This window comes from Macrobrachium nipponense, chromosome 16, assembly GCF_015104395.2.
Source record: "Macrobrachium nipponense isolate FS-2020 chromosome 16, ASM1510439v2, whole genome shotgun sequence".
NCBI lineage: Eukaryota > Metazoa > Arthropoda > Malacostraca > Decapoda > Palaemonidae > Macrobrachium > Macrobrachium nipponense.
Genome location: NC_087209.1, coordinates 57523381 through 57542841, shown reverse-complemented (window position 1 = coordinate 57542841; position 19461 = coordinate 57523381). Strand labels below are relative to the sequence as shown.

Genomic DNA, 19461 nt, shown 5'->3' with positions numbered 1-19461 from the left:
TTCAATACCACATCCAGGTTCCAGCTAGGTGGTTTAGATGTTTTGGACTTCAAAGTCTTGAAGGACCCAATTAAATCATGCCGATCTTTATCGTCTGTGATGTTCAGTCCTGTATGTCTAAAAACTAATGAAAGCATGCTCTTATAACCTTTTATGGTAAAGACTGCTAGTTTACATTTCTGCCTCAAATACAGCAGAAAATCCGCTATCTCCGTCACAGAGGTACTGAAAGAGGATACATTCTGATTCCTGGCCCACCTTCGGAAGACCTCCCACCTCGACTGGTACATGCGTATAGTTGAGGGTCTTCTGGCTCTTGCAATTGCCTTTGCAGCTGCGCGTGAAAACCCCCTCGCTCTGACGAGTCCTTCGACAGTCTGAAGGCAGTCAGACTGAGAGCGGGGAGGTTTTTGTGGTATCTGTCGAAGTGGGGCTGTCTGAGAAGATCGTTCCGTAAGGGAAGGGACCTTGGAAAATCTATCATCCATTCCAGTACCTCTGTGAACCAATCTTGGGCTGGCCAGAATGGGGCGATGAGGGTCAGCTTTGCTCCCTCCGCTGAGACAAACTTTCTTATGACTTCTCCTATGATCTTGAAAGGAGGAAAGGCGTAACCGTCTATTCCCTTCCAATCTAGAAGGAGACCGTCTATTGCTACTGCTCTCGAATCCGAAATCGGAGAGCAGTAGTTCTCCAGCCTCGCATTCCAATGCGTTACAAAGAGGTCTATGTTGGATCTCCCCCAGAGGTTCCAAAGTTGGTTGCAGACCTCCGAGTGCAGAGTCCACTCTGTGGGAATGAATTGATCCCTCCTGCTTAGCAAGTCTGCTCTCACATTCTTTTCCCCTTGTATAAACCTCGTTAATAGCGAGATGTTCCGTTCCTTTGCCCACAGGAGAAGCTCCTTTGCCTTCTCGTAAAGGGAGAGAGAGTGAGTCCCCCCCTGCTTCCTTATGTAGGCTAGAGCTGTCGTGTTGTCCGAGTTCACTTGCAACACTGAATTTGAGACTTGGGATTCTAACTGCATGAGAGCTAGATGCACTGCCACTAGCTCTTTCTCGTTGATGTGCCAGGACACCTGTTCCCCACTCCAGGTGCCTGACACTTCTCTTGAGCCCAGAGTCGCCCCCCATCCCACTTCTGAAGCGTCTGTAAACAACACTAGGGAGGGGTTCGGTAACTGCAGTGATAGTCCCTCGTTGAGTCTTCCTGGTTTTAACCACCAGTTGAGCTCTTTCTTTATTGCTCTGGAGAGAGGAAAGGAGTCCAAAAGATCCTGATTCCTCTGATCCCAATTCTCCTTCAAGAAGAATTGAAGGAGTCTTATGTGAAGCCTCCCTAGAGAAACGTACTGTTCCGTAAGGGAAGGGACCTTGGAAAATCTATCATCCATTCCAGTACCTCTGTGAACCAATCTTGGGCTGGCCAGAATGGGGCGATGAGGGTCAGCTTTGCTCCCTCCGCTGAGACAAACTTTCTTATGACTTCTCCTATGATCTTGAAAGGAGGAAAGGCGTAACCGTCTATTCCCTTCCAATCTAGAAGGAGACCGTCTATTGCTACTGCTCTCGAATCCGAAATCGGAGAGCAGTAGTTCTCCAGCCTCGCATTCCAATGCGTTACAAAGAGGTCTATGTTGGATCTCCCCCAGAGGTTCCAAAGTTGGTTGCAGACCTCCGAGTGCAGAGTCCACTCTGTGGGAATGAATTGATCCCTCCTGCTTAGCAAGTCTGCTCTCACATTCTTTTCCCCTTGTATAAACCTCGTTAATAGCGAGATGTTCCGTTCCTTTGCCCACAGGAGAAGCTCCTTTGCCTTCTCGTAAAGGGAGAGAGAGTGAGTCCCCCCCTGCTTCCTTATGTAGGCTAGAGCTGTCGTGTTGTCCGAGTTCACTTGCAACACTGAATTTGAGACTTGGGATTCTAACTGCATGAGAGCTAGATGCACTGCCACTAGCTCTTTCTCGTTGATGTGCCAGGACACCTGTTCCCCACTCCAGGTGCCTGACACTTCTCTTGAGCCCAGAGTCGCCCCCCATCCCACTTCTGAAGCGTCTGTAAACAACACTAGGGAGGGGTTCGGTAACTGCAGTGATAGTCCCTCGTTGAGTCTTCCTGGTTTTAACCACCAGTTGAGCTCTTTCTTTATTGCTCTGGAGAGAGGAAAGGAGTCCAAAAGATCCTGATTCCTCTGATCCCAATTCTCCTTCAAGAAGAATTGAAGGAGTCTTATGTGAAGCCTCCCTAGAGAAACGTACTGTTCCAGCGAGGAAAGGGTCCCCAGAAGACTCATCCATTCCCTCACGGAACATCGTTCTTTCTCTAGGAAGGTCTTCACTTTCTGTATACCTCGATCCTGTCTTTCCAAGGATGGATATACTTGAAAACCCCAAGAATCCATCAGAATCCCCAGATAGACAATGCTTTGCTGGGGATCCATCTGGGACTTCCCGGGGTTTATTAACAGTCCCAAGGACTGAGCTAGATCCAAAGTCGACTTTAGGTCCTCCAGACATCGATTCCTTGATTGAGAACGAATCAGCCAATTGTCGAGATACAGAGATATTCTTATTCCTTTCAAATGTAGCCAATGAGCTACATTTTTCATCAGCCCCGTGAAAACTTGGGGAGCTGTGGCAAGACCGAAACACAGGGCGCGAAACTGATACACTTGGCCCTGTACCATAAACCTTAGGTACTTTCTGGACAAGAGATGAATGGGTACATGAAAGTAGGCATCTTGAAGGTCCAGGGACACCATCCAATCCCCCTGCCTTAGCGCTGCGAGAACAGATGAAGTCGTCTCCATTGTAAACTTTGTTTTGATCACAAAGTGATTTAGGGCGCTTACGTCCAGCACTGGTTGCCACTCCCCTGAGGCTTTCGGTACCAGGAAGAGGCGATTGTAAAAGCCTGGGGACTGAAGGTCTTGAACCTTTTCTATTGCCTCCTTTTCGAACATTTGTTGCACCAAATGCAGGAGGGCTTGGTTTTTTAATGGATCCCTGTATCTCGCCGCCAACTCCCTTGGCGTCGTGGTTAAGGGAGGTTTTTTCCTGAAGGGGATAAGATATCCTCTCTCGAGGATCGAGAGGGACCAGTTGTTCGCCCCTCTCTGAGCCCAGACTCTTGCAAACTTCAAGAGTCTGGCTCCTACTGGAGTCTGGAGGACTCCTGTCTCACTGCGGTTTCGAAAAAGGTCTTCGAGAAGATCGTCCTCTCTTGAACGATCTCCTACTCTTGAGAGTGGGTCTAGAGGTTGCTCGTCCTCGAAAGGGCTGTTGGAATGACGCCTTATGCGTCCCCACCTCTCTTCTAGCCATAGGCACAGCTGGTTTCAGCCTCTTGGCGGACTGAGCAAGAAGATCTTGCGTCGCCTTCTCCGAAAGGGATCTTGAAATATCCCTAACTGTTTCCTGTGGAAACAGGTATCCTGAGAGAGGGGAAAATAGTAACGAGGATCTCTGCAAAGGAGAAACTGACTTGGCTAGAAAAGAGCTATAGACGGACCTTTTCTTGAGTACTCCTGATCCAAATAGAGAGGCCACTTCCGTGGATCCATCCATGACCGCCTTGTCTAGGCACGAAAGGACACTGGTCAATACCTCCATAGTTACGAACTCCGGATCCTGCGCTCTTTTTGCTAGGGCTCCTAAGGCCCAGTCCATAAAGTTGAAGACTTCTAATGTGCGAAACAGACCCTTGAGCAAATGATCCATCTCGCACATTTCCCACAACGCTTTCGCCGAAAGTAAAGAGCACCTCCTCGAGAAGTCCACTAAAGCCGAGAAATCCGCGTCTGCCGACGAAGGAAGGCCTAACCCCATCGGCTCTTTAGTGTCGTACCAGACACCCGGCTTCCCTGCCAGTCTAGACGGCAGGCACATAAAGACCGTCTGACCTGCCTCCTTCTTAACCAGGAGCCAGTTCTCAAGACTCTTAATCGCCTTTCTCATTGAGAGCGTAGGTCTCATCTTAACAAAAGAGGGGGACTTCGCCAGTCTCGTGCTCGAAAGAAGAGAGCCTGGAGAAGGAGGATCAGCGAACTAAGAGTCCCCGAACTCCTGAAGCAGAAGAGAAGAAAGTCTCTTATAATCTGAGACTCCCACCTCTTTAGGTTCCTCCTCTTCCAAGACTTCCTCCAAGGTTACATTTGGAGAGGGAGACTTCTTAGGAGAAGAACTCCTAGAGGGTACGATACTCTTTTCCTTCAAGCGTACGCCAGAGGAAGAAGCAGGTTCATTATCCGGGATAAGCTTACTCCCTGTCCTCGGGATATAAGAACCCTTCGCTTCCTGCCGCTCTACCGGTTCTTGATACCTGAGCGGAGAGGCTCTTGAGCCTACCTTACCAGGCTCTTGGCGCCTGCTCGGCGAGGTGTATGCGCCTAATCTCGAGCGTCTACCAGGAGTAGGGCGCGATTCCAGGTTTAGGCTCCTCCCAGGATCTTGGCTCGTATAAGGAGAGGCGCTTGCGCCTACTCTTGAGCTTCTCTCAGGAGTAGGGCGAGAATCTAAAATTAGGTTCCTTTCAGGCTCTTGGCGCCTGCGAGAAGAGGCGTTTGTGCCTATTCTTGAGCCTCCTCCAGGAGTAGAGCGTGGATCCATATTCAGGCTCTTCTTAGGCTCTTGTTGCCTGTAAGGAGAGGCACTTGCGCCTACTCTTGCTCGGCTTCCAGGAGCAGGGCGCAAATCCAAGATAAGGCTCCTTTCAGGCTCTTGGCGCCTGGTAGGAGAGGAGTATGCGCCTACTCTTGAGCCTCTTCCAGGCTTAGGGCACGAATCCCTAGACAAACTCTTTTTAAGTTCTTGGCACCTGTAAGGAGAGGCGCTTGACTCCCTTGCGGAGAGCCTATCCCGAGCCCCAGGTCTTGAAGAAGGTAAGGGACTTCCATCATCCTGGCGTCTTACCGTAAGCTGGCGCTTTTTAGGAGAGCCATCATAACTCCTGGAGGGAGGGGACTTCTCACCTCTCTCTCTATGGGAAGAGCGTTCTCGCTCCTTTCCCCTGCTTGGCGAGGAGATTCTACTCCTAGGAGAGCATTCGTCTCTAGAAGGAGAGGATCTAGAGCCTGTCTTTTGGCGTCTAGAAACGTCGTGACTCTTTCTCGAATCAAAGGTTCTGGGAGGTGAAGATAATCTTCCATGTTGAGAAGAAGCATAACACGAATCGCCTTCGTAAACTCTGGGAGGAAAAGGGGGTCTTCTCGGAGAAAGGCGCCTACTAGAGTCTGACCTCCTACTAGGAGATGGCCTCCTAAAAGAGCTCTTTACTGGAAGGGAGGTGTCCTTCCTGCGAGAAGGCTCCTTGCACCTGCTTGTCGAAAGAGAGCCAACCAAGGATGAAAGATTCGCTTGAAGGCCCAACAAGAACTTCTTGGTAGATAAGCAAATCCCTTCTGGTGAAGACTCCGGCGACCTCATCGCTCTCTTTGGTGCGGGAGAATACTCCGGAAAAGGCTCCGGGCTGGAGTCTAGAGCGCCTCCTTCCGAGGGCTTCCAGGCTCTCTTGAGAGGGCGCGACCTGGAAGTGGAGCTCCATCCACGCTTAGGTGAAGAAGAGTCCGAATCGGAAAAGCACTTCCTAAGGATGCTTTTCCTATAGCTATCCAAAGCAGCCTGGGACGGGTCTACAGGATCTGCTGAAGGGACGCCTGACCATGGGGGATACTCTACATCCCCCTTGCGGCTTTCAACATTCCTCCTCCCTTGGGCATGGGAGTCTGAAAGAGGTCTAGGCCTAGGAGCGATGCGGAGTCGGTCAGACGCCCCCTCCACTGCACTGGGGACACTGCACACGTCACTGCACACTTCACTCTTACCTTTATCCAAGTCACGCAAATGCTGTTGCAAATTGCGTATTGACACTTCCACAACGGCTCTCTCGGAAGACGCATCTACGAGTTCGCTGCTGGAGGAAGGAGCTGAAACCACATAAGAAGATGGCGAAGGTACTACAGGGTTAGAGATACTATCCTGTTCCGCAGAGCAGGATCTACTAGAACTTCTAGCCGAGGCTTTCCTTATTCTATCTTTCTCTAACTTTCTAACATATGCAGATAAATCCTTCCATTGAATTTCAGTTAGATTCTCACATACATCACACGTATTCTCAACTGAACATTCCCTTCCCCTACATCTTACACAAATAGTGTGAGGGTCCAAAGTAGCCTTCGGCTGCAGACGACGACGACACCTTCCTCCTCTTCTTCTCTTCGTCAGCTCCCTCAGGACAGGCGTCAAGTCCTCCATCCAGGATGGAGCCGGGGCTGCTGTTGCCGAAGCAACAGGACCCGGCTGCACCTGTCCGGAAGGGCCAGCGTCTGGGGCAGCAACACCGCTGGCTGGAACGACGTTGGCAGGTGTGGGAACAGCAGGGACAGCAGGAACAGCAGCAGCGGCAGGTATGGCAGGTACAGCAGACAGGGCAGGTACTCCAGGAGACTGGGCAGCAGCCAGCGACATCCTGGGTACCGGCGGCAGGTCCAGGGGCGAGCTCTTCGGGCAATGGAAGACCGGGGCTGGCAGCAAGAAGAACCCGGAGGGGGAGGCACACCCCTCCTCGGCACGGCAGGGATCGGGCCCTGCACGGCGGCCGTTGCGTCACCAACATCATGAGAGGTGTAAACCAGGTGAGGAGGGGTGGCGTACCCTGGAGACGAGATCGTGTAGTGGTGGTCACCGCTCCATGGGTAACCGGCACAGCCCCCGCCAGATGCTGGAGCAGCCCCTGGACGCTCGGCATGCCCCTCCTCGGCACGGCAGGGATCGGGCCCTGCACGGCAGCCGTTGCGTCACCAACATCATGAGAGGTGTAAACCAGGTGAGGAGGGGTGGCGTACCCTGGAGACGAGATCGTGTAGTGGTGGTCACCGATCCATGGGTAACCGGCACAGCCCCCGCCAGATGCTGGAGCAGCCCCTGGACGCTCGGCATGCCCTGAAGTCCTAGCGACATCCACACCTGGCCAAGGTAGTCCCTCGCAGCAGGAGCCCTGAGGAAGCAATAGTCGGAAGTTGGGGGGGGGGCGGCCACCCCGAGCGAACAGAAGACCCCGAATACAAATGCACGTCGGGTAACGAGCGTCCTCCTATACATATACCTCGACAGATAGGGCGAAGAGAAGGACCTCAAACCCCCCCCCCCCCGAAGGGGAAGGCGCCGTACGTGGGAGCTGAGCGAGGGGGCAAGAAAGAAGACGAAGTATCGGTTACCAAGGGAGTCGCGGGAGAGCTTTCCGACGACTCCTTGGCAGGCCTTCATTTCTTCCTGCCCTCGTACAACACCCACTGCACCTCTGACCAATTAGAACAAATGTTACACGGCTCGGCCCGAGCGCATTCGCGCCCTCGGCACCGAGCGCAAGGCATGAGGATCTATTCCCGGTAATGAGCGGAATCCTTGATCCATAATGGTAATAATAAATGAAAACGAAAATGAATATTGTACTCACAATTTTCACTTTCACTTTCACACAAAAAATGCAAGGCTCGGGCCGAGAGCATTCGCTCCCTCGGCACCGAGCACAAAGGGCATGATAATAAATGAAAATGAAAAAGAATACTGTACTTACAATTTTCACTTTCACACTATCACACAAACAATACAAGGCTCGGGCCGAGCGCATTCACCCCCTCAGCACCGAGCGCAATGAGGATCAATCTTCAGAAAAGAGCGGAAGACCCAACACTAGAGGCCCTCCACCCCCGGGCACACACTACGGTTGATGGGGGGGCGCAGGGATAGCTCCATGTCTGATGATCCATAAAATCAATGTAATAAAAGATGAAAAAGACGGTAGGTACTTACAATTCACTTTCAAACACTGACAAACCAAGTTGAAATTCACAACAAAAGCAAAGCATACGACAATGAAGCGGGCAGAGAGCGATGACGAACACGTCCTCCACACACACGGCTGAAAGCAAAAGTGGTTCTTCACCTCCCAGTCGCGCGGTGCGCGCACTGTCGGACAACCAGTTAACTCCCGAACTCCCTTGTTCAAAGCTTACGATCATCCAGCTGCCGCTAGTTACCTTCCCATTGTAAAAGGACCGAAAGGTTTATATATCGTACCGGAACAATCTCTCTTTACAGTATACAGTAATAAAGTAAAAAATTCTTTACTTCCCCTAGACTTACCCAAAAGGGTCTCCATTATCGAATAGTACGAGATGAAAGACATGTTTTTATTCTGCCTTTATATTTTTTTGTTTACAAAAATAGCAATTTATTAATTGAAGATAAAAAATAGTCAGGAAATTAGGAGTCTACATGACTAATCTAGAAGTGAGAAATTCCAGGGAAGTTTCAGTGAATAAGCAGGGCAGTGCTTAATTAATTATAGGCTTTTTACCTTCCTCTTTATCTTCTCCCTTTCATCTTACTGTCTACCTGCCCAAGTTATTTGATTTAACCTTGCTCCAATATTCACCTCTAACTACAGATTTCATAATAACTAAGGAGTTTGGTAGTTTCCCTAAAAAGTCCATAACTTGACAAGTAATACCTCACTGGAAAAAGCAATACCTGCTAAGGCTTGAGCACTTGTCTGATGGTTGGTAGGGGCAGCAGAATTGGCCTCCCGCAGGGCTTTTGCTTCCTGCTCATACCTATTTGTCATACTTCTTAACTCCAATTCCAGAGATGTTTTGTCCTTTTCTAATTGAACTAAACGATCAGACACCTTGTCAGCTTCTTTCCGGGCCAAAGTTTCTCTCTCATAAGCAGTTTCAAGCTGAAAGCCATAAAGTTATTTTAAACCAGTCGTAGAAATGTGAATTGAAATACTGATAAAAATAGACAGAGCACTGCTTCATACGCAATATTTCAAGAACATTTCAGGTTTACATTGTATGTTTCACAGCTCCAACCAGTTAGCAATACTTACCTTAGCTTGCAAAGACTGAAGTTTATTTTCTGCATGAGCAAAAAGATCAGTCTGATGATTTTTCTGAGCTCTCTCTTTATCCAGGAGTGCTTGTAAGTTTACCAAATCACACTCAAGGGTGTCTCGCAATGTCTGAATTCCAGATAACTTGTCCATGTACTCTGCTAAAGAGGTCTCTTTTTGTTGGTTGACGACAGTTAACTCGGCATTCTGCTTACGAAGCCGTGTATTGGCATCAGATTCATTCTTCAGCTTGTCTTGTACCTCTTTTATCTGAGAAGATATAAGGAAAAAATCAATCAGAAATTATTAGGTGAAAATCAGTTACACAATAAGTAAAAAAAAAACAGGAGACAATCTTCAGTTATCGATACCATTATTCAATTTACATGAAATTACATTTTAGGAAAACAAGCCATCTTTTGAAAATGAATTACCAAATCAATTCTCAATTCTATTAAAAAATGATATTGTTAAGATACAATAAAGTTTTGTACATACTTACCTGGCAGATATATACTTAGCTATAGACTCGGTCGTCCCGACAGAATTTCAAAACTCGCGGCACACGCGACAGTAGGTCCAGTTGATCCACATTCCCGCGCTGGGTGGGCGGGGTCTGGAACTATTCCCGTTTTCTAAGCCATAATTTCTCTTCCACCTGTCTCCTGAGGCTGCCTGTGGGCCATTAATCGTTATATATCTGCCAGGTAACGTATGTACAAAACTTTATTGTATCTTAACAATATCATTTTTGTACAAGTAACTTACCCAGCAGATATATACTTAGCTGATTGGCACCCTTGGTGGCGGGCAAGAGACAGCTAAAAACAAAATAATACTTAAACTAAATACATTAAAAAACAGGGAAAAAACAACCTATGTTCTTGGATAACATAATCCATAGTTCCTACCTTATTGGGCTGAAGACTTCATGACTACTGTCGATGAGTCTGCTTGCCTCAAGAGTTTCAACGAGGAATGAACCTATGGTTGAAGAACTCTTTGGATCGTGTCAATGGGGGCTAGCCCGCTTACGCGACAGCCTATACTGGATCGTACCAATGGGGGCTGACCCACTTACATGGTAAGAGCCTTGACCTTTTGTCATATCAATGGAGACTCGCCCTCTTACATGACAGAGTTAAGGTTATTAAACAAATCACAAAGAGCACTGAAGCCAATCAACCCGATCACCTGACCCCATTGTTAGTATTGTTACAATCTATGAATTGTAAGAGGGTCCCTATTCCCTCTGACAATTAACCAATAAAAACAACCACCAATAAAAACAGTAAATAAAGCCTTAAACTAAATAGGAAGGATTAGCCTCAGCCCCTTCTCCCAGCACTGAATTCGCCGAAACATACGCTCCCAGAGCAAAGCACTTCGTACGAAATTTTAACGTCTCTTAGGTAATTCGAGGCGAACACCGAATTACATCTCCAAAATGTCGACTCTATAAGAGCCTGAAGCGACCATGTTTTGTGAAATGCCATAGACGTAGCTATGACTCTCACTTCATGAGCTCTCACTCTGAGAACCTTGAGATGCTCTTCTTCGCACTTAAGGTGAGCTTCCCTTATTACATCTTTTATGAAGTATGTAAGGGCGTTCTTAGAAATCGCTCTTTTCGGATCTCTTACAGAGCACCAAAGACTTTCTTCTGTACCTTTTCAGCAACTTCTTCTTCTCCATAGTAACTTGAGTGCCCTGACTGGACACAAAGTCCTTTCTAGTTTCTCTCCCTGTTAATGACAAGATAGTCCTTTTATCTCAAAGCTTCTTGGCCAAGGCTTTGAGGGATTTTCATTTTTCGCTAGAAAAAATGGTTTAAAGGAGCAAATCGCTGCATCCTTCTTAAACCCCACTTTACCTTCCAAAGCTTGCAACTCGCTAATTCTCTTGGCTGTTGCTAACGCAAAAAGGAATAATGACTTTCTCGTTAAGTCTCTAAACGAAGCTGCGTGAGACGGTACAAATTTTTCCGACATTAGGAACTTGAGGACCACATCCAAGTTCCAGCTAGGCTTCTTGATTACATGTTCTTTCGTGGTCTCAAAAGACCTTATAAGGTCATGAAGATCTTTATTTATTCGTCAGATCTATTCCTCTATGTCGAAAACTGAGGCCAGCATACTTCTGTAACCCTTCACTGTTGAAACTGCCGAGGTTACAGTCTTTTCCTCAAATATAGGAGAAAATCTGCGATTTTGCAGTTACAAGAGGTACTGGAGGAGGATATTTTCTTTCCCTTACACCATCTTCTAAACAACTCCCACTTCGACTGATATACTTTAGAAGTGGAGACTCTTCTGGCTCTTGCAATAGCCTTCGCCACTTCTCGTGAAAAGCCCCTTGCTCTGACAAGTCCTTCAACAGTCTGAAGGCGGTCAGACTTAGAGCGGGGAGGTTTTTGTGAAACCTGTCGAAGTGGGGTTGTTTGAGAAGATCGTTCCTTAGTGGAAGCGATCTTGGAAAATCCACTAACCACTCCAGCACCTCTGTGAACCAATCGAGAGCCGGCCAGAAGGGAGCGATGAGGGTCATTCTTGTTCCTTCCGAGCAAGCGAACTTCCTCAATACTTCTCCTACTATCTTGAAAGGAGGGAAGGCGTATGCGTCCAAGCCCGTCCAATCTAGCAGAAAGCTGTCTACTGCTACTGCTTGAGGATCCGAGATCGGGGAGCAATAGGTTTCTAATCTGTGATTCTTGTTGGTCGCGAACAGGTCTATATTGGGCCTTCCCCACAGATGCCAAAGTTGTTGGCAAATCTGAGGATTGAGAGTCCATTCCGTGGGTAGGACTTGTTCTTTTCTGCTTAACCAAGATCTGCCCGGACATTTTTCTCTCCCTGCACAAACCTTGTGAGGAGAGAGATCTCCCTTTCCTGTGCCCAAATCAGCAGATCCTTTGCTGATTCGTACAGGGAAAAGGAATGCGTCCCCCCTTGTTTCTTTATATAAGCGAGGGCTGTTGTGTTGTCCGAGTGAATCTGAATCCCCAGACCTGAGACCTGTTCCTCGAAATGAACCAAAGCTAGATGAATGGCTGTTAGCTCTTTCTTGTTTATGTGCCACGGACAACTTGTTATCCTTCCCAAGTGCTGACACTTCTTGCGAAACAACCTAGGGTTCGCTCCCCACCCTGAATCTGAGGCGTCTGCAAACAACGCTAGGCGAGGGTTCTGGTAAGCGAAGGGAGATTCCCTTGCTTAGAGTTTCTGTGGATCTTAACCACCAACGGATATTCTCCTTGATCCCTTTCGAGATTGGAAATGTATCTCCTAGATTGTTGGACTTCCAATCCCACTTCTCCTTCAGATAAAATTGAAGTCTTCCTAAGGAAACGAACTGTTCCATCGAGGAGAGGGTCCCCAGTAAGCTCATCCATTCCCTCGCGGAACAATGTTCTTTCCTTAAGAAGACTGACACCTTTTCTAAGCAGCGTTCTCTCCTTTCTGCGAAGGATACGCTAGAAAAATCCAGAGAATCCATCTGAATCCCCAGATAGACAATACTTTGCTGGGGAGTCAGCATGGATTTCTCGTGATTTACTAAAAGTCCTAAGGACTTTGTCACTTTAGAGTAACTAATAGGTCCTCCAGACATTTTTTCTCCGATTGGGCTCTTATTAGCCAATCGTCCAGATATAACGAGATCCTGATCCCTTCCAGATGTAGCCAATAAGCTACATTCTTCATGATGTCCGTAAAGACTTGAGGGGCAGTCGAAAGTCCGAAGCACATCGCTCGGAACTGGACACTTTCCCTTGGAACATGAACCTCAGATACTTCCTTGCTGCAGGTATGACTTTGGCAAACATGGAAAATAAAACGCAGCCTGAAGGTTCCAGGGACACCATCCAGTCCCCTGGACGAAGAGCAGATAGAAACAGAGGAAGACGTCTCCATTGAAAATTTCTTCTTCAATACAAAGAAATTCAGGCACTGACGTCTAGAACCGGTCTCCATCCCCCCGATGCTTCGGTACCAGGAATAGCCGATTGTAGAATCCTGGAGACTGGAGATCTTGAACCAGTTCTACCGCTTCCTTGGAAATCATCTGTTCCACTGCTTGCAACATAGCAAGCTTTCGGACCGGATCAGAGTATCTTGCGGTCAACTCCCTGGAGGTTGTCGTCAAGGGAGGGATTTTCCCCTGAAGGGATCAAGTATCCTTTTTTTCAGGATAGAGAGGGAACCAGGAGTCCGCTCCCTCTCGCGCCCAGACTTTGGCAAAGTGGAGTAGCCTGGCGCCTATTTTCTTTCGTCTGGAGGACTTCCTGCTCATCTAGACTTCCCGAAGGACCTTCTAGATGGTTCTACTCCTTCTCTCTGGTCTGCGACCTCTAAGAGGGGCTCTAGAAGAGGAGGCACCTCGAAGGGCTGAACAAAAGAGGGTCTCTCTTTTTTCTCTATAGGCACTGCCGGCCTAAACTTCTTGTTCTGCTGATTCTTTGCTGGAAAAAGTTCGTCGAGGAGATCCTGAGTTGCCTTCTCCGTAAGAGATTTAGAAACCTCTCTCAACAGTCTCTTGTGGAAAAAGGTGCGGGGATAACGGTGCAAAAAGAAGAGATGTCCTTTGCAAAGGTGATACTGCTCTTGCTAAGAAAGAGCTAAAGACAGATCTCTTCTTTAATACTCCCGTTCCAAAAAAGAGAGGCAACTTCCACAGAACCGTCCATGACCGCTCTGTCCAGGCAAGCCAGGACGCTCGAAAAGTTCTCCATGGAAACAAAGTTCAGTGTCCTGAGCTCTCTTCGCTAACGCTCCCAAAGCCAGTCCATAAAGTTGAAGACTTCTAGGGTTTTAAGAGGCCCTTTAGAAGGTGGTCTAGCTCACACATGCCCCAAGTCGCCTTAGCAGACAGCAACGACTTCCTCCTAGAAGAGTCCACTAAGGAAGCAAAATCCGCATCTGCGGAAGAAGGCAGACCTAAACCCCATAGCTTCTTTGGTCTCGTACCACCTTCCTGGTTTGCCTGTTAACTTGGAAGGAGGGTAGGAAAAAACTGTCTTGCCCGCTTCCCTTCTGGAAGTCAACCACTCTGAAAAAGTTTTAATGCCTTTTTCATACTAAGAGCGGGGCGCATCTTGACGAAGTAAGACGACTTGAGAGCTTTAGTGCTGGACATCAACGATCCTGGTGAAGGAGGGTCCGCAGGATGAAGGGAGTCTCCGAACTCCTTAGCATCAAAAGAGAAAGTCTCTTGTAGTCAGAAACTGCTACATCTACTGGCTCTTCGTCTTCCGATACCTGGTCCAACTGATCCACAGAAGGAGATCGTTTTGGTAGTGATCTGGCTCTTCCCGGGAGAAGAACCTCCACCCGAGAAGGGAGAGCGGAACATTAGCACTCCTATACGAAGAGTGAGGCTCCTGCCTGTCGGAAACACTCTTGCGCCTACTAGACTCTTGTTGTCTAGGTTCGTCAGGTTCGTGGCGCTTGCTAGGCTCCTGGGCTCCTGATTCAGGGCGCTTGAAAAGATCCCCGCGTCCTGATTCCTGACGCTTAACAGGCTCTTGGCGCCCTAACACTTGACGCCTAACGTACTCCTGGCGTCCTGCCTTCTGGCGTCCTAACTCCTGGCGCCCTGACTCCTGGCGCCCTGACTCCTGGCGCCCTGACTCCTGGCGCCCTGACTCCTGGCGTCCTGGCTCATAGCGTCCTGATTCCTGCCTTCTAGCAGAATCCTGACGTCCTGAATCCTGTGTTATTCTAAGAGGCTCTTTGACGCCCTTTCTTGCGTCTTGCTGCCTCTTTGCGCCTGTCTGGCCTCCTGGTCCTGCACAGACCCAAGGGATCCTGATACCTAAATCGGTTTTCCGGTTCCTTGCACCTAACCGATCGAGACTTCTCCTCGATTCGCGGCGTCTCAGAGGGCGCTTCGGGGAAGACAGCCTATATGGGCGAAAGGGCTCTTCTCTCAGGAGAACAACTCCTATCAGACGAGTCTCTCGACGAAGGCGATAAACGCCCTGGAGATCGTGAGGGTTCTCTCCTATACGAAGCGGGGGGGCGCTTAGCGGAACTCTTAACAGGAGCGAGACATCCTTCCACTTGTAGAGTCCTTAGCAAAAGAGCTACGAGAGAAGCTAACTGCTCTTGCAGATTAACCAAAACTTCTTCGTAGGATCCTGAAGAGAAGGCTCCTCTTGTCTAGTCTTCTTAGGTCCCGAAGGCCAATCCTCGGGAAAAACGCTCTGGGCTGGAGTCAGCCGCGTCTCCTTTAGGCGCCTTCCAGGCTCTCTTCAAAGGGCGCGAAAGAGAGGCCGAACTCCATCCTCGTTTAGGAGAGGAAGAGTCTGAGGCCGAAAAAACACTCCTTTAGGACGCCTTTTCTGCGGCAATCCGAGGCAGCCTGGGACTTAACAACAGGATCTGCCGAAGGGACGCCTGACCGTTGGGGATGTTCTGCATCCTCCCTGCGGCTTTCGACATTCCTCCTCCCCTGGTCCTGGGAGTTTGGAAGCGGTCTAGGCCTAGGAGCAATGAGGAACCGGTCAGACGCCCCCTCCACTGCACTGGGGACACTGCACAAGTCACTATCAACCACTCTTACCTTGGTTTAGAGCTCGTAGCTGAGCTTGAAGTTTCTTAATTGAAGCTTTTACATTTTCCCTCTCTGACGAAGAATCTTTGGATTCAGAACAGGGAGAAGCAGCTGAGGCTAAGGGAAAATTGTTAGAAGGAGAGTTAATTTCTTGTTCTAAGGAGCAAGATCTACTAGATGACCTAGCTGAAGCCTTTCTCACTCTATCTCTCTCAAGCTTCCTAACATATGATGATAATTCCTTCCATTCAAGCTCCGTAAGGTTCTCGCATTCCACACAGGTGTTAATAAAAGAACATTCATTCTCCCTGCATTTAGCGCAAATACTATGAGGATCTAATGCCGATTTAGGCAGCCTAACCTTACAATCTTCCCTACTGCAAACTCTAAACATAGGTGAAGCCTTAGCGTCAGACATCGTGAAAGAGTAGTCAAAACCAAAGTCGAAAAACAGTCCACAATAAGCGTATGCCAAGCCAGAGAAAAAAACAGAATACGTCACCAAAAAAACCAATCCCCCCCAAATTCTCGGCAAACGAGTTGAAATCCAAGATGGAGGAACGAACAATATGGTGTTCCTTCCGTTCAACCCGACAGAGAAATTATGGCTTAGAAAACGGGAATAGTTCCAGACCCCGCCACCCAGCGGCGGGAATGGTGGATCACCTGACCTACCTGTCGCGTGTGCCGCGAGTTTTGAAATTCTGTCGGGACGACCGAGTCTATAGCTAAGTATATATCTGCTGGGTAAGTTACTTGTACAAAATGTCAAACTATCTCCACACATGAGATGAAGGCATCAATATCACCCTCTTCTGATTACCAGGAACAGATTTACCAAGGAGGTACAACCACTCTAATACTATTTGGGCAGGCATCATATTATTTACTTTACAAAACAACATCACACCAAGCCAGCCATGGTGTACCATTACCCACAATACAATAAATGGATGTACTATGCCCAATCCTGTTCAAATGGGAAAAAAATTACCATGGTTCAACTGTATCAATATTGCAAATACATTGGATACTACAGACATGGCATGAGAGACATGCCACTTCCCTAAAGCGTAAAATATAGGTTGCTTTCTTTTCATAAGGGAAGGCTTTAATATTTGCTATTTTAGATACTGCAACAGTTCTTGACACTATGCGTGTTTTAACTCCAAGAATCCATATACTAGCAGTTACCCATAAGAAACAAACTTCTACCCACACAAAGCATAAAAAAAGAACATGTCATATCTGATAACATGATGGAAAATCAGATGTTTAAAGTTAATGATGATGATAGTGGTGATTTTATGCCAAATATTGGTATTACCCGTAAACACACTCACCTGCTTTTCCAAAGAGTTCAATTTATCATTTGTTTGTAAGGCCGACGACAAATCCCGCGTTCGTTTGTTTTGTTCATCTTCCAACTTCTTCTTAAGCTCTTGGTATAGTCCATCGAGTTTCCGCCTACAATCGCCCTCATAATCAGCCTGACAAAAAAACTTATAAATAAGTATCTAGAAATCAGTTTCAACATATATTGCAGTCAGTGGGTTGCCCCAACAAGGATTATTCACACAAGAACATGAGTACGTACTTTCTCAGAAGGCTGAATTTCTTGTCTGTCATGATACTCAGCATCACTTATAACAAAACCTGCCTTTTTTAACAAGAATTTTAGCTCAATTTTTGTCCCTCATCACATTTTCCAGGGAAATATTAATAAAAAATATAATTAGGAACACCACTAACAATGCTATATAATTCTTATCTTTGTTGATAAAAGACAAATGTGATGCATATTTATCCAAATTTTCAATAAAGCCATTGAAACTAACGCACTAATACTATAGTACTTATTTCTCCTATTGCACAAAACCAATAGCCAAAACATGAACATAAACATAGAAAGCACTTGCCTTCCTTTGAGCTTCCTTAAGGTCATGTTGTAAAATTGCAAGCTTGCGATCGAGATCCCTTCGCTCCTGCTGCTTTTCCTGGTCTTTCCGAGTAATTGTCTCCAATTGCAATATTGATGTTTTATGCTTATTTTCCAACTCGTCAATGATGTTCCTCTGGTGCTCTAACTGTGCTCTTAATCCTGGCAACTCACTGGCATCTGTTCCATCATTTGTCTGAAAGAAATGACTGCCGTTAGATTATTGACAACTGAATGCTTAAGATTAACCAAGAGAAAATATCAATGCTACATCCTGAAAAAATGTTTAGTAAATGGACAACTACTTTCATGTAGCAACTTGCATGAATACCTCTAAATGCATACATATTTCCTTTTCTTCAATTCTCCAAGAAACATTATGGTTACTGTGCCAGCGCTTCATGAAAGAGATATCTGCCATAAACGCATTTACACCAGGCAGAGTGAATCTAGTCAGGAAAACACACTGGACTAGAAATGACCAATAGTTGTAGTGTTCTGAAGTTAGTCAAAGTATAGAAGCACTTTGAACATATACTAAAGCAAAAGCACACTATCTGAGTAGAATAGACATTTTTCAGTGTTGATTTTAACAGCTTAATAAACAACAAATTGTAATCACTAACAGGTCCCATAAACATTCTCTTTTGTGATAAAATATTCTTAAAGCAAATCAAACCTTGTATTGGACAAAACTACAATTGAATAATGGAAACCTTACATGATAAAATCCTAAGCCTACATAATTTACATGCAATACAATACCAGTTAAATTGAACGATAAAACTATTACATAACCAAGAGGAAAATGACTTATTAGAGATGTTCGAGTGTTGAAAGAGCAACAAGAAAAAGGACTAAAAAATAAACCAGAGAAAAACCACACTATGGCAAACCCGAAGGGAGAAAAAAAGGAAAAAGTCAGTCAAGGCAAAGAAACAGATGGTATGCGATGCACACGACCGCAAATGATGCAGAGGTGGAAGACGCTCCCATTAGCTTTAATCAGGGAATGAAGCTGGTATCATGTGGTCACCACAATGAAAAGAGTAGTAACAGTCTGGATGAAGTGGAAAAGAGAGCTGCACTACCTGTAAATGACTAAAAGTATCTACATTTATAAAAGAGATCTGGGCATTATTAAATAATAAATATATATAACCCATATACATATATAGCATATATAAGTGAGAGTAGGGATAATCAAATTTATCTGCCAGACTAGAAAGGCCATGAAGTAAAATGACAATTTGTCGAAAATTGCATTTTTTTCCTAACTATACAAACCTGAGGTCCTTTAACAATAGGAAGTAGCTAGCGGCAGCTGGAACGGTCGTAAGCTTCGAACAAGGGGGAGAACGGTAGTTAACTGCTTGTCCGATCGTCGCGCGCGCGCGACTGGGAGGTAAACAAATCACTTTTGCTTTTGGCCCATGCAAATACGCAGAGTGAGGGGCGGCATGAGGAGGGACTTTATGTTAAAGGACCTCAGGTTTGTATAGTTAGGAAAAATGCAATTTTCGACAAATTGTCATTTGTTCCGATACGTAATACAAACCATCGGTCCTTTAACAATAGGAAGACTCACTTCTTGGTGGGTGGAATCTGAGTCTTTTGATGAACAGACTGGTGTTCGTCCATCCCTGTAATGCCTCCCTGGTCGTAAGAGCGAGGGAGGGATCCAAGCCTCTGTCCGATTGATCGGGGTGTGCACCGCAGGATCAATGGTCAGACCTCTGGGCCGAGTACTAAGAGAGAGGCAAGCGTATCTCTTCGTACCAGCATTGTAAGAACTTTTTCCTTGACATGAGCCAATGTTAAAGTAATGGGTTTGTCTCATGTTGGCATCCACTTCTCCCCCTTGTTGGAGAAGTGGTGGATATTTACTCCTATCTCTAGTTAAAGAGATAGGATGGAGCTCTGTTGAATAGCTTACCTGCATCTGACTTCCTTTCCAGCAAGGTAACGACCGTATCCCTCTGCCCACAGGTAGAGGTAGAAAAGAGGTGAAGAGAAGCCAGTCACTCTCTCATTCACACATGCATTCTCCCAGTCATACCAGGAATCGATGGCTGTTCT

The 19461-nt window shown here is 46.8% G+C and overlaps 1 protein-coding gene across 1 annotated transcript in view; it reads right to left on the bottom strand.

The window, feature by feature from the left end:
- The window catches only part of LOC135195728 (rho-associated protein kinase 2-like), a 166614-nt gene that overhangs the window by 76776 nt on the left and 70377 nt on the right, over positions 1-19461 (bottom strand). Inside the window, 4 exon segments of the mRNA XM_064222155.1 lie at positions 8528-8735; positions 8889-9161; positions 16787-16933; positions 17363-17578. Of these exon segments, the coding sequence (XP_064078225.1) occupies positions 8528-8735; positions 8889-9161; positions 16787-16933; positions 17363-17578 (844 nt within the window).